Below are 14,844 nucleotides of genomic sequence, written 5' to 3' on the forward strand. Positions count from 1 at the left end.
GTCTTTTGGTAAAAGTTCTAGAGTTTTTCCTTAGGTGTTTAATCCTGGTATTGGCATACAAGCAGAAGCTCTGGTGTGGTCTCACCAGGTGACTGGCTGGTGAGTAGTATTTGGTTTCTTCTGTCCACAAGATTGGTTGGAATTGTGAAGTGAGGTAAGACTGCCAGCTCATGCAGGATAGTCAGAACTGTTTTCACCAGGCAGCAGCTGGGTTTCCCTTCAGCTTCAGCTCTGTTTGGTCCGCTCCTCCCCTAGCAAGATGGAGCAATTCAGTTTTGAATGCTGCCCTCTGTCCCAGGGATCAGCTATGGGATCCACCACCTGCCCTGCTTTGGCCTGTTGCCCCAACCCCACTCTCAGTTTTTGTGTTTTTCCTGATCTCTGTTGTATTTTCATTTTCATTGACTTCCAGGAAATTTTTAATTTCCTCTTTTATTTCATCAATGATCTATTCTTCATTAAGTAATGAGTTATTTAGTTTCCAGCTGTTTGCATGTTTTTTGTCTTTACTTTTGTTGTTGAGTTCTACTTTTACTGCATTGTGATCAGATAGTATGCACGGTATAATTTCTATTTTCTTATATTTGCTGAGACTTGCTTTGTGCCCTAGGATATGATCTATTTTGGAGAAGGTTCCATGGGCTGCTGAGAAGAATGTATATTGTGTAGAGGTTGGATGAAATGTTCTGTAGACATCAACTAGGTCCATTTGATCTATTGCATATTTTAGATCTTGGATTTCTTTATTGATTTTTTGTTTGGATGACCTATCTATTGATGATAATGGGGTGTTAAAGTCTCCAACAACCATTGTGTTAGCATTTATATATGCTTTTAGGTCTTTCAGGGTATGTTTGATGAAATTGGGTGTGTTGATTTTGGGTGCATACAGATTGATGATTATTATTTCCTTTTGATCTATTTCTCCTTTTGTTAGTATGGAATGTCCTTCTTAATCTTGTTTGATCAATGTAGGTTTGAAGTCTACTTTGTCAGAGATAAGTATTGCTACTCCTGCCTGTTTTCGGGGGCCATTGGCTAGGTAAATCTTCTTCCAGCCTTTCATCCTAAGCCTATGCTTATTTCTGTCGGTGAGAAGGGTCTCCTGTAAGCAACAAATTGTTGGATCTTCCTTTTTAATTCATTTCATCAAGTGGTGCCTTTTGATGGGTGAATTAAGTCCATTAACATTAAGCGTTAGTACTGATAGGTATGTGGTGATTCCTGTCATTTAGTTGTCTTAGTTGTTTGAAGGTTTGATTGTGTGTACCTAAGTTGAGGTTACTCTCTACTGTCTTGCTTTTTCTTTTCCTGTGGTTTGGTGCTGCCTGCCTTTTCATGGTTAAGTTGGGTTTCACTTTCTGTGTGCAGAATCCCTTGCAGAATCTTTTGTAGTGGTGGCTTTGTGGTCACATATTGTTTTAGTTTCTGCTTATCATGGAAGACTTTTATTGCTCCATCTATTTTGAATGATAGTTTTGCTGGGTAGAGTATCCTGGGGTTGAAGTTATTTTCATTTAGTGCCTGGAAGATCTCACCCCACATTTTTCTTGCTTTTAATGCTTCTGTTGAGAAGTCTGCTGTGATTTTGATGGGTTTACCTTTGTATGTTACTTTTTTTTTCTCTCTTACAGCCTTCAATATTCTTTCCTTAGTTTCTGAACTTGTTTTAATGATGATATGTCGTGGGGTAGTTCTATTTTGATCTGGTCTGTTTGGTGTCCTTGAGGCCTCTTGCATCTGTATGGGAATATCTTTCTGTAGATCTGGGAAATTTTCCATTATTATTTTGTTGAATAGATTTCGCTTTCCCTTCGCTTGTACCTCTTCTCCTTCTTCGATGCCCATGATTCTCAAGTTTGGTCTTTTGATTGAGTTGGTGAGTTCTTGCATTTTCTTTTCACAGGTCTTGAGTTGTTTAATTAATAGTTCTTCGGTTTTTCCTTTAATTACCATTTCACCTTCAAGTTCTGAGATTCTCTCTTCTGTTTGTTCTATTCTGCTGGATTGGCCTTCCGTTTTGTTTTGCAGTTCTGTTTCATTCTTTTTTCTGAGGTTTTCCATATCCTAGGTGGTTTCCTCTTTAATGTTGTCTATTTTTGGTTTTTTTTTTTTTTTTGTCTTTTCTTTTTTGGTGCTGGGATCGAACCCAGGGCCTCACGCATGCTAGGCAAGCGCTGTACCACCGAGCTACATCCCAGCCCATGTTGTCTATTTTTGTCCTGAGTTCATTTATCCGTTTATTCATCATGTTCTCTGTTTCACTTTGGTGTTTATACAGTGCTTCTATGGTTTCCTTTATTTCTTCTTTTGCTTATTCAAGTTCTTTATTTTTGTTGTCTTGGAATTTCTTGAGTGTCTCCTGTACATTTTGGTTGACCCTATCCAGTATCATCTCTATAAAATTCACATTGAGTACTTGTAGTATGTCTTCTTTTAAATTATTCTTGTGGGCTTCATTGGGTCCTTTGGCATGGTTTATCTTCATTTTGTTGGAGTCTGGATCTGAGTTTCTGTTTTCTTCATTCCCCTCTGGTTCCTGTACTAATTTTTTGCTGTGGGGAAACTGGTTTCCCTGTTTTGTCTGTCTTCCCGTCATTGTCTTTGGTGTTGTTACTGTCCCTGTACTGTGTGCAATTAAGTATTTTCTAGCTTGTAATAATAACAATGGTAATTTTTAGAATGGAAGGGTGAGCTGAGATGGAAAGCAAGAAGTTAAAGAAAAGGGGAAAACAAATACACAGACAAGAGGAAGAAAGCAGAACAAGGTTTCAGACAAGAAAGTTTCAAAGGTATAAACAGGGAGCTTTAGTGTACTAATTGACAGTAAGCTGAACAGACATTAGAGAGACAGAGAGAGGATTGAAAATCAAAAATAAAAAAATAGGAATAAAAATAAAAAATAAGTAAATGAAAGAAATATCTATATATAAAAATGAATTAAAATAAAATGGAAAATAGAAAATTAAAAAAAAAAAAAACCAAAAAACCTCCAAGTTCAAATGCAATGAAGTTTCAGTCTTAATAATTTGGGTGTCTGTCTCAGTCTCCAATCCTGGAGATGGTGCCTCAGATGTTGTTCTGTAGTTGTCTCATCAAAGGGAACGCATAAAGTAGAACAAAACTACACAAAAAAAACAAAAACAAAAACAAAAAAACCCACCAAGTGTCCCAAGTTCAAATGCAATACAGTTTCAGTAAGTTTTTCCGCTTGCAGTTGTAATTTGGTTGTTCTCTCATCAAAGGTAGGGAAAAAAGAAAAAAAAGAGTCTGGAGACAGTTCTGAGAATGGTATCTGCAGCTTTGGCTTGCCTGCCTGCTGCTGTCAGCCTGCTGTTGCTGGCGGCATTATTTATGCAGATCTCTGGGGTGAGCTTAACACTCACCTGGCCCCGCAGGCTTTGTTTGTTCAGAGTTCTCCTGTGCGGGAGCCTCTGCTACAAGCTTTCCCCTTTCCAAGCACTGGGAAAGGTGACACTGCACCCCCGTTTTCAGGCCTGAGTGTTTATTTACAGTTCATGTGGGAGGTGGGTCTTCCCCCCTCTCCTGTGGAGTTTTCCTCCCACTGCCACTTTCACAAGCTTTCCTGCTACTGATTACTGGGCGGTGCTGCTGCTCCTGCCAGCCACCATGTTTGTTTACAGTTCACGTGGGAAGTGGGTCTTCCCTCCTCTCCTGTGGAGTTTTCCTCCCTCTGCCACTCTCACCAGCTTTCCCGCTCCTGGTTGCTGTGTGCACGCCCCCCGCTCCCGCCAGAGCCTCTCCGGCCCACCCGGCTTGTTTATTTACAGTCCCGGAAAGGATTCCCTTCCCCCAATCTTCAGTGCTCAGGGCACCCCACCCTCTTTGCCACTTGTCTTTATTGTTCTCATTGCTTATTACTCAGTTTCTCTTTTTTCCCCGGGTGGAGGTCAGTCTGTCCAGGGGGCTATGCTGCTCTGGCCCAGGCTTGTCTGTGGGGATACTGTGGTACTGTGAAGCTCACCTGGTCCGCGTCTTCCCAAGCCGTCTGGGCGCGGGTGACTGGTGGCCCGGGAGCCCTCCTGGTTTCTCCGTTTAACATGAAGTGGAGATTCTCTGCGCTGGCCGGAGGTGTGGAGGGGTCAAAGTTATGCCTCTTCTCAGTGATTATGCCTGCAAAGTGTGTCTCCAGCGTCTCTCCAAGATTTCACTATAGGAGGCTCGCTTTCTGCTTCCTCCCTCTAGCCGCCATCTTGGAATCTCCCTGGAATGTTCTTGATTAGAGTATGCTATGGTTGGTAAATGGGGTTTGGAAATAGATTCATATACCTCCTGATACAATCTTTATCTTTGAACAATAAGCACTAAGACTGAGGAGAGCAGGAGAAAAGTTTTCTGTGTTCTCTTATTCTTGCTGATGTATCCTCACTCCCCCCAAATAAATAAATAAATAAATAAAATATATACGTAAGTGTGATGCCTTATAAAAGCACAGTTGGAGATATAATTGTTTTATTATGTTCAAATTTTTTGTAATATATATATATTTTTCTTACTTGTGAAAATACATAAATGGAACTTAGGGAGACACTATATTTCTTTATTTTATATATTGTCCCATATGGATGAAAAGTAGCAAGTGCCTATTGGGGTCTAGGAGGTAAGTTAAATGAGTGAATGAGGCTTATGTGTACAGGAATGAAAAGTGGCAGAGAATTCATGCCCTGTACAAAGGTGAGAGCAAATTTTGAACTTGGATTGTTGCCATGGGAAAATGTGGGCCTAACTGTGATGCATTTTCTGATTTTTCAAGAAAAGCCATTAATTTGCATTTTTGTGCTATCTTTATTTTTATTGGATGCCTACTAAACAAAATCAGTGCAAAACACTTTGCAGGACAAAGAAAACACTCCTGTAGGTGGGATCTTGCTAATAAGTCAGCAGTTTTTGACTTTCTGGAATGTAACACTGTACTTAATTCTTACTGCCTTCTTCAAGGGGTCATACAGATCTACTAGGGCAAAATGCTGCAAGATTTCTGAAGACAGATGTTTACCACACTGTTACACCTTTCATGGTTCTCACTGGTCTATTCTTGTCTCAGGGTATGGGCAGACAGGTCCCATGTCTCAACGAGCTGGTTATGATGCTGTTGCGTCTGCTATTTCTGGTCTGATGCACATCACAGGGCCTGAGGTAGGTGCTCTTCTAAGAATATTCATAATTTCCCTTTATATTCCAGAGATATTTTCCTTTTCATTAATCCTTAGAATTAAACTCAACTTCATTTTAGAAAGAAACCAGGAAAAGTAAATGACTTATTAAGGTAAAACAGAAGTGTGGTCATTATAAATATACTGGAGCCTAAACTTCAATACTGACTCATGGAAAAGACTAATATTTTTAACAAGAAGGTGGTGAGCACATTTTCTATATTTATTTTGTTTTTAAAGCATAATCATCTTTGTGATATTTGGAAATATTTCTTTGTGAAATAGACTGGCTAAGACTGGATCATAGTTATCCATTTTTTTGCCATAATACCTGGCATTTGATATGTTCACATAGCAAAAGGTTTCTTTTTTCTCTTGGAATATTATAAGTAGTTGTGTGTTTGACAATTTGTTACTTAGTGTCAGATGTAGCTGTGTCTGACAATAGAGTCATGTGCATTAGAGTCTGACAATAAAGGAATTATTTGATACTATACCAGTCTCTCTCCATTGATACTATATTGGAAGTTACTAAAAAAGTGTATTGATGGCTAAATTGTGGTTGGCTAGATCAGAATATGGATTCTTGGGGAAAAGAGTATGAACAGCCTTAAAGTAAAACAAAACAATATGAAGGCCTACCAAATAAGAATATTAAAAGGCATCCATTTAAAAATAAATGGGATTAATATGCATAAAAAACTTGTTCTGGCAGGCATTCTTTCCCTGACTTACTTTATTAAGTTAATTCTTTAGGAAATATTGCTGTAGTGTTGGGATAAACTGAGGTACAATGACTTCAACTTTCCTCTTTAGCAACCTTTACTTCTTTTAAATTCAAAGCAGCTGTGGGGTTTTAATGTCTTAAGAAGTAAGGTCTTTTGTATTTTCATCCTCTTCTGCTGTTCATTTTTGTAAGGCACAGAAAAAAAATATGTGGCCTTTTCTTAAAATATTCTGCGGTTGGTTTTCTTTCCATCTGTTGAGAAAATGGAGCATGGACATCTCTCTCTTTTCTTTATCCCATAGTCTCTCATATGGCCAAGATGACATTATTGTGAGTGCTTTTATTTAAGGGCACTGAATTCAGTTGGGAACATGTGAAAACATCTGGGACTTTTAAGTTTGTTATTCAAAGGACAGAATGAATTAAAAACTATTGAGGTGAAGGACTTCTGTGGTTCCTTTGGTGCACTGCTCTATAGTTTAACAGGGATAACCACACAGTATATATGTAATACAATAATTTACCAGTCAGCAACAGCCTTTCTGTCTTATATTATCCTACATGGGTGACTTTCCTTCTGGTTAAGCAAATTATAAATTTTATTGAGCACTTCATACGTGCCAAATGATTTATATACTTCATATGGATAGTACAATTAACTCCCATATACTGTATTTTGTTCACCTGGTTGTAATTCTCACTTTTTAAATCATTCATTGGTTCATTGCATGCATTCCTTACTGTATTGGGATTGGGAAGGCATTGTGATTAAGCAGGGAACAGGACAGGCACAGTCCTTGTGCTCCTGAAGCTCTCAAGTGGAGAAGGCAAACTTTAACAGAAAATATTCATCACATACAAACGAAAGGGCTTTGAAGAAGAGTACAGGGTGCTATTAACATATATAATAGTATACCTTGGAGAATTATTATACTTGTAAAGATCTCCACAAAAGGTTTGACAGCAAAAAATAAAAGCAGACTAAAAGATAATTAGGTCATGCTGGGTGTTTCCCCTAAGAAGGCTGTTTTTTTCTTATTTTATCAGCAATGTACTACAATCTCTAATCTCTAAGCCTCTGAGCAGAGGCTGCACAGGAAGGGGCACTTAGAAAAGCCTGGTGAAATTGTTAGTTTGCCAGTGCACACGCACTATTTCTACTTGGAAATTGAGTGATGTTCGAAGGTATACAGTAGTGCCAAAGTGAAAAACTGAAAGTACCTGACTTTTCAGTAATGTCACATTTGAGCCCAGGCTTCATTGTTGTTAGGAGGCTTTACCCCATCATCCTGTGCAGCAGGAGCCTAGCCTTTTCAGGATGGTCAGTCAGAAAGTTTCTCAGAGGGCCAGATATTTAAGGTGAAAACTGATTAGTATTAGCTTGATGACCAGAGGGCAGCACCATGCACCATTCCTACATGCTAGAGAGTCTGGTAGGTTTGAGGAGTCAAAAGAATGCCAGTGTCACTGGATTATTGTGAATTAGCAATGAAGGGGACAGAAAGAGGTTGAAGAGGGAGGGAGTGGTGACTAAATTGTTTGTAGACATATTACTTAATAGTTTGATGAGACGAGAAAGTACATTATTATATACAATTTTAAGAGATGTTTTCATGTATTTCTACTTGGAAATTGAGTGATGTTCGAAGGTATACAGTAGTGCCAAAGTGAAAAACTGAAAGTACCTGATTTTTCAGTAATGGAGTAATAATGCATTCTTATCAAAAGGGAGGATACCTGTGTATGGTACAGGATAAAATTTATGAAAGCAGTCTTTATGATGAGATTAAAGGCAAACTAGTTACAGTTGACCACCACTCAGTCTAAAATCCTATGCTATAGGGTAGTAAGGTAAGATTCATACTTGATTATGGAGAGAAAGAGAACTGATTTTGAGTACTTACACTGCTATGCTAGGTGTTTTACCTGTTATTATCTCTTTTGATCCTCACATTGCTCCTTCAAGTTAGGTATTGATAAATTCTATAACTGAAGCTAAGAGGCTTAAATAACTTGTCTAGAGATTCAAGTGTGCAAAGTGAACAGCCAGGCTTTGAACCCAGGCATGTCTTCCTCCTGGAATACTCTTTCTACGCTCCATGATGGTTGATCTTTGCTTTGGTCACTGCTGTATCCCTGTGCATAGATTAGAGCCTTAGGGGATGAACCAAACCAGGATGGATTGTATGCATATATGGAAATGTCATAAAGAAACCCCTGTACAACTATTATAAACTAAGAAAAATGTTTAAAAAACCGATAAATGTATGTTGAATGAACGAATAAATGAACACCTTTTGTTGTGTTATATGATCTTGTACATATGATATCGATTTCTGTTTCATGAAGTACATCTGAAAGTGATCCTCATATACCTTCTGTACAAGATAATGTAAAGATCAAATACAATATCTTTGAAAATATATAAAATTTATTTAAAAATTTGTGCTTTTATAGAACATATAAAATATAAAATTATGTAGACTGTAAGGCAGTAGACATATGAATCATCAGTTTTTAGTATAGCTATAGATTTCTGAACTCCACGATCAGAACTACTGATTTGTGGGTAGAGCCCACAAATATGCATGTTTAATGATGGCCCCAAATGCTTCTGATAGAGGTGGTTCATGGACCACATTTAGAGACAGATATAGAAAGTATTATTATTATTGGAATCTCTTTTTCATTAGAAACAGCAGATACTCTTTCATAGGCTCAAGCAGAAGGTCGAGCCTATGAAAGGTCTCTATCCTATGTTTAAATTATAATCTTGTGCTTTTAGTGAAATCATATTCCCTTTTTCCATATTCATGGCACTATGATAACCAATTATTACACAAAAGAGAACATCTATCTATCTAATTTTTTTATGCATAGGGAATATAGAGAGGGGATTGGAGATGAAATCAGAAAGTGTGAGAGATTAGAAAATAAATGATCCAGACATATGCGATATGTTTCTAAATTACACAACACTTCAACATTATGAAGAATGGTACTGATCAAACAGTGAACAAGATGTTTTGGTCTTATGGGTATAGTATTATATTAGGTACCATAATAAGTTACTCGTATAAATAACAGTTTTATTCACTAGATCAGAAATAAACTTATGAAAAAATTAGAAAAATGGAAAACTGCATAAATTAAGTGGTATACTACATCATAGACAATACAGAAAACTGTAAAATAGAGATCTCTAGCTTTTCCTGGAGGATAAACAGCTTTGGAAAACCTATGAATTTTATGATCCTAGAAGCTTGAGGCCAAGGACTGTGTGTGTGTGTGTGTGTGTGTGTGTGTGTGAGAGAGAGAGAGAGAGAGAGAGAGAGAGAGAGAGAGAGAGAGAGAGAGAGAGAGGTGTGATGTTGGCAATGAAGTTACTTTGCAAGTAACAGATTGGCAGAGGTGTGAGGGCAAGTTAGTATGGTGTCAGTTGCTGTTTCTATGAGAACTAGTGTAGGAGTAGCTTCTTATTTTGTTTTATGCTCAGTACAATAGGTGCTTTTCAAAAAATTTAATTTTTTTCTAAATCAATTTATGACTTACATTGAATCTATTGGAGAGAAGTTATTAAAATTTGAAGAGTTGAGATATAAATGTGGTTTAGAATAGGGCTTCAAGGAAGTGGTGGAGCTTGAATTGCTTGGTACCTTGAAAGATGGATAGAGTTCAGATTAATTGAGACATTTCTGGTGGAAATCGCAGAGTGAGTAAAGATAGTGAAGGGAGAAGGAATCAGATATATTCAGGAAAAGCAATAGGCCAATTATGGAAGAGTTCAGAGTTTAAGCTTTATAGCAGCATGCAACGGTTGGTTGAGCCCATACTTCAGAAAGTCCCCAAAGTCAAGTGAAGTTGTGATGTTGTTTGCTCACAGTGCAGTTAGGGATACTTTTTTCAGAAGGGAATGACATAATGAAAACCATGTTTCTTAAGATTAGTTTGGTTTAAGTGTGCAGGATGAATTAATCAAGTTTACAAGCATTGCTTCCTAGATGTTTATCTCCCCTTTTAAAAACTAAAGAAACACAATTACACAAAGAGAAAAATGCTCTTACATTATTGCCAATAGGCACTATATTCTATCTTAGTTTATATTTTATTACTTTTTAACGAAGGTATTACATTTGAATAATACTAAATCCATAAGGTACATAATTAGGTTGACCATATACTTTATACAAAACAGGACACTTTTAAGAGTGCAAGAGGGCTTCTATCTAATAACATTGATACATAAACGGGGCCTATCTTTTCCCTTCTGAAGCTAAGAGTCTACAATATAAATCTCTCTCTCTTTTTGTATTTTTTTCTGTTCCCAACCCAGCTTTTCCTTAGAGGCAATCAGTATTATCACTTTTATTTTCTATTCTTTTGGAAATATTCTTTTCAAAAGCAAAGGAAGTAGCCTTTCCCCATTCCTAAAAAATATACTTGGTAGTATACTTTTTCAATTTTTAAAAAAATCCATTTATAAAAGTGAAAAATCTTAAGGGTATGGTTCAGTGATGTATACACACCTAGATAAACACAATTTAGTTCAAAATATAGCATATTTCCATCATCCAAGAAAGTAATTTATGCCTCTTCCCAAGAAATGTCACCTCCTCCCAGAGGTGACTACTGTTTTAACTTCTGATGTGGTGTCTGATACCGCAGACATGTTTTGCCTTTTCTTGAACTTCCATAGGTAGAAGCATGTAATATGGTGTCCTTATATTTGGCTTCTTTTGCTCAACATAATGTTTTGTGTTTCATCCAATTGTGTATATCTGTGTTGTGCTTTTGTTGCTGTGTGACTCTACCCAATTTAATCTTCTCTTCTGTTGACGAACATTTGAGTTGTTTCTAGTTTTTTGCCTATCATGAACGAGCATTCCTTTGAATGTATTTTTTTGGCCACACACACTGATTTCTCTGGGTATACTTTGGTGTAGAACTGATGGGCAACAGTTTAGAAATACGTTTAGTTTTAGTAAACAGCCAGTTTTCCAAAGTTATAACAGGTTCTTCTCTATGAGCAAAGTATGAGAGTTTTGATTATTTTTACCACCTGTGGACAGTGCTAGTCTTTTAAATTTTAGCCATTTTAGTGGGTGTTGTGATATTTTATTGTGATTTGAATTTGCACTTCCTAGATGAGTAAGGACATACATTTTTCATATGCTTAGTGGTCATTTGAATACCTTTGTGAACTACTTATGCAAGTCTTGTCCTCTACTTTCATTGGAGTGTTAGTCTTTTTCTCAGTGATTTAAAGAATTTCTTTGTATATTTTGGATACAAATATTTGACAGATGTCTATGTGGCTGATATTTTCTCCTAGTTTCGGGCTTTTCAAAAGAGTGTCATTTGATAAGAAGTTTTAAATTTCATTTAAGTTAAATTATTTTTTTTCTTCTGTGGTTAGTCTCTTATTATCTTAAAAAAATCTTCGCCTACCCTTAAGTTATGAAGATTTTCTTTGAGAAGGTTTATACTTTTAATTTTCACTTTTCAGGTTGCCTAAACTAAGTGTTTTGCATTGCATTTACTTTGTGTATTTTGGGCATTATTTTATATCAGCACACTTGCTCTTGCTATGTCTGTAACTGTGGATGTACCGTGTCTATTTAACCAGTCCTGGCTTGCTAAGCATTAAGTTTCTTTCCATTATTTAACGATTGCTTCAACACGTAGGTGTAAGGAGTTTCTTGCAAGTTCCTTGCTCCTATGTCATTTTTCATATGTGCAATTGTATCTGCAGGAAAGATCTCCAGAAAAGTATCAAAGGATTAGTTCATTTCTACTTTTGATAGATATTAATATATCATAAGATTGAGCAAATTTAAATTCTATCAGCAGTATCTAAAAATAAGGACATATTTGAAATTTGAAATATATATGTAAACAAAAAAAATTACAGAGATGTGACCCTTCCCAACACACACACTGCTTGTACTCATCCCTGTGTGGCATACACACACGCACACACATACTAACAAAAATTTACCATACTTGATCATTGGTTAAAATATATGTACCCCAAGAAATGTGTCATAAAATTATTTTGTATCTCTTGTGAATCAAAATTCTCTGAAGAAGTTGCATCTATACTAGAGATCCTAAGACAACTTGACTTTGGCTGAGTAGAACATCATGATTGTGGAGAGATGGAATATTGTAGGGCAAGAGCCAAAGTTATCTTGGGCTATTTTTGATTCCTTTTAATAGCCATTTACCATCAACTTCTGTTTTTGACCTAACAGGCTTTTGACCTTTAGATAAAACTCTTGGAATGTATCCCTAAACTTGACACACCTTTAGCTTCTCCAAGCCTAAAGCTAAGAAAGTGATAAAGACTGTATTTAAATCCTTTGGCCCATCTACCTGATGACCCCACCTTTGTATTTTGTAGACTCATCGATTCCTGAGCTTCTTTTCTGTGGCTATAAAAGTTCATGAAACCTTTTCCATGGTGAACATGTCAATCATGGTAACTTGCATCCATGTTCCAGGGCCATGGTCACTCATATTTGGCTGAGAATAAACTATTTTCCTATTATTTCCTTGTTATTTTTATGTTGGCACTCTTGTATCTAGTGAAGAACTTCATGCTTATTAAATATTATGGGAATTTATTTCGTTTTTGTGTATTTCGTTTTCTTTCTTTTTTTCATGGACTGGATTTTTTGGATAGGGTTTTGTATTTTTGTCCAGGGCCACCCTTAAATCACAATCCTGCTACCTACAGCCTCCTGCACAGCTGGAGTACAAGTGTACACCATTATGCCTAGCTTGTTGGGGTCTCATTAACTTTTTTTCTAGGCTGGTATCCATTTGTGATCCTCTTAATATGCACTTCCCAAGTGGCTGGTATTATAGGACTGAGCTACTGTGTTCAGCCTCAAATGTATTTCTTATCATATGGCATATTAGGATAATATGTTTCCTTGATCTCCATCTTATTTATTTATTGTGCATACTAATATGTAATAAAATAAATTAAATAGTCTGTATGAAATTATCAACTTTTCCTTCATTTGTGCATCTTTCCAAAATGACACTGCTCAAACAGTTGGCCAATAATTAGTCAGAGTTAATGGTAGAATAACTTAATTTCTTAGTTTTATTTATGCTTCATTTTAATTTACTTTTAAAAGTAATTATTTTATATACAAAACATTTTTATTATAAAAAGTTAAGCAATGCAGAAAACATTAGCGAAGAAAACAATAAATGATTCTAATCTCGCTATTCAGAAGTTCTTAGTATTAAAATTTGGTGAGCATCCAAGCAGACATCTGCTTATGCTTGTATGTGGGCCTATTCAGAGGGCATGAAGAACAAAAATAATTTTATGAGGATGAGATCATAATATTCTTGCTAATTTAAAGCAAATAGGTATTAAATTTAATTAAATCTAACAGAAGTAACTAGTTGAAGTGAAATGGAAGGTATTACTCAAATTTTGCTAAATGTTTCATTTAGCTAGAAGATCCTTTTGAGGTTGAGACAAGAATTTTTGAAAACCCTTAAGACACTGGAGTCATTTCATGCTTCTTAAACTACGTACATGTTTAATTTTCAACATCATGGATTGATTTCATGGTATGAGAAACTATTGCCATTCTTCTGTTTTTTTCCCTCCTCTCTTCTCAACTATTGTTGATTAAGTACTTGTACTTAAAGTTTACTCAATACTTACTAAGTAGTCTTTCGTACTTTTACTTACCTAACCTAACTCTAATCCTAATTAAACATTGCATAATGGTTAAATTTAAATGGTCTTAAGAATCGGAAAACTGAGTTTTTATTTGATCATTCAGTATAGCATTAGACAACTTGTCTAACTTTAGTTTCCTCATCTGCAAAATACTGAAAACATCTTTTAAATGTTGTAGTTATTATTGTTAGGTATGGCAGTTCATGGCCTATAATCCCAGCACTCAGGAGGCTGAGGCAGGAGGATCATAAATTTGCAATGAGTCTGGACTACATAGTAAGATTCTGTCTCAAAAAAAAATTGTAGCTGTAAAACTGTAAAGTGATGGCTGTTAGTGACTGTAAATTAGCACAGCCATTATGGAAAACAGTGTGGATGTTCCTCAAAAAATTTTAAAATAGAATTACTATATGATTCAGCAATGCTACTATTGGGTATATATCCACAAGTGATGAAATCAGTATGTCAAAGAGTCATCTGTACTCTCAAGTCCATTGCATCACTATTCATAGTAGACAAGAAATGTAAAAACCCATTCAAAATTGATGAATGGGTATGAACCCAATGAAATACTATTTAACCCTAAAAAGCAAGGAAATATTGTCATTTGTGACAGCATGTATGATCCTGGAGGACATTGTATTAATTGAAACAAGCTGGATACAGAAAGACAAATGCTGCATAATCTCACTTATGTGTAGAATCTAAAAATGTTGAACTCAATTGAAGGTGGTTACCAGGGGCTGGCAGATGGAGGGGTTTGGGAGATGTTAGTCAGAGGATAGACAATTTCATTTGATAGGAGGGATAAGTTCAAGAGATCTATTATGCAACATGGTGACTACAGTTAATAATAATAATATATTATTTTCTTGAAAACTCAGAGTAGACTTTTTCAGCATTTTCACCTTTAAAAATGATAATATATGAGGCAAAACCTATGTTAAAATTAGCTGAATTAGGCTATTCCACAATGTATATGTATTTCAAAACATAATGTTGTACTTACTAATATATGCAACAAAAGAAAAAATATAGTTGTAAAGCAATGGTAGAAACATCAGACAAATTATACATGGAAACATGTAATTTGCATTATAGTCAAATGCTTAGTTATATTGTTCACTCAGTGACAGTCATGTGATCCATCCATCACATGACCACATTTTATATTTTGTGTAGTATGTGAGAATTCCATTTTGGATTTATTATTTGATTACATCATCAACATT

The 14,844-nt window shown here is 36.0% G+C and overlaps 1 protein-coding gene across 4 annotated transcripts in view; it reads left to right on the forward strand.

Moving 5' to 3' along the window:
• The window catches only part of Sugct (succinyl-CoA:glutarate-CoA transferase), a 734,230-nt gene that overhangs the window by 84,373 nt on the left and 635,013 nt on the right, over positions 1-14,844 (forward strand). For all 4 annotated transcript variants that reach the window (XM_074065358.1, XM_074065360.1, XM_074065359.1 and 1 more), the window contains one exon: positions 5,066-5,157. In XM_074065358.1, the coding sequence (XP_073921459.1) occupies positions 5,066-5,157 (92 nt within the window). The remainder of the gene's footprint in view (positions 1-5,065; positions 5,158-14,844) is intronic.

The sequence above is a fragment of the Castor canadensis genome, chromosome 2 (genome assembly GCF_047511655.1).
Source record: "Castor canadensis chromosome 2, mCasCan1.hap1v2, whole genome shotgun sequence".
NCBI classification, from domain to species: Eukaryota; Metazoa; Chordata; class Mammalia; order Rodentia; family Castoridae; genus Castor; species Castor canadensis.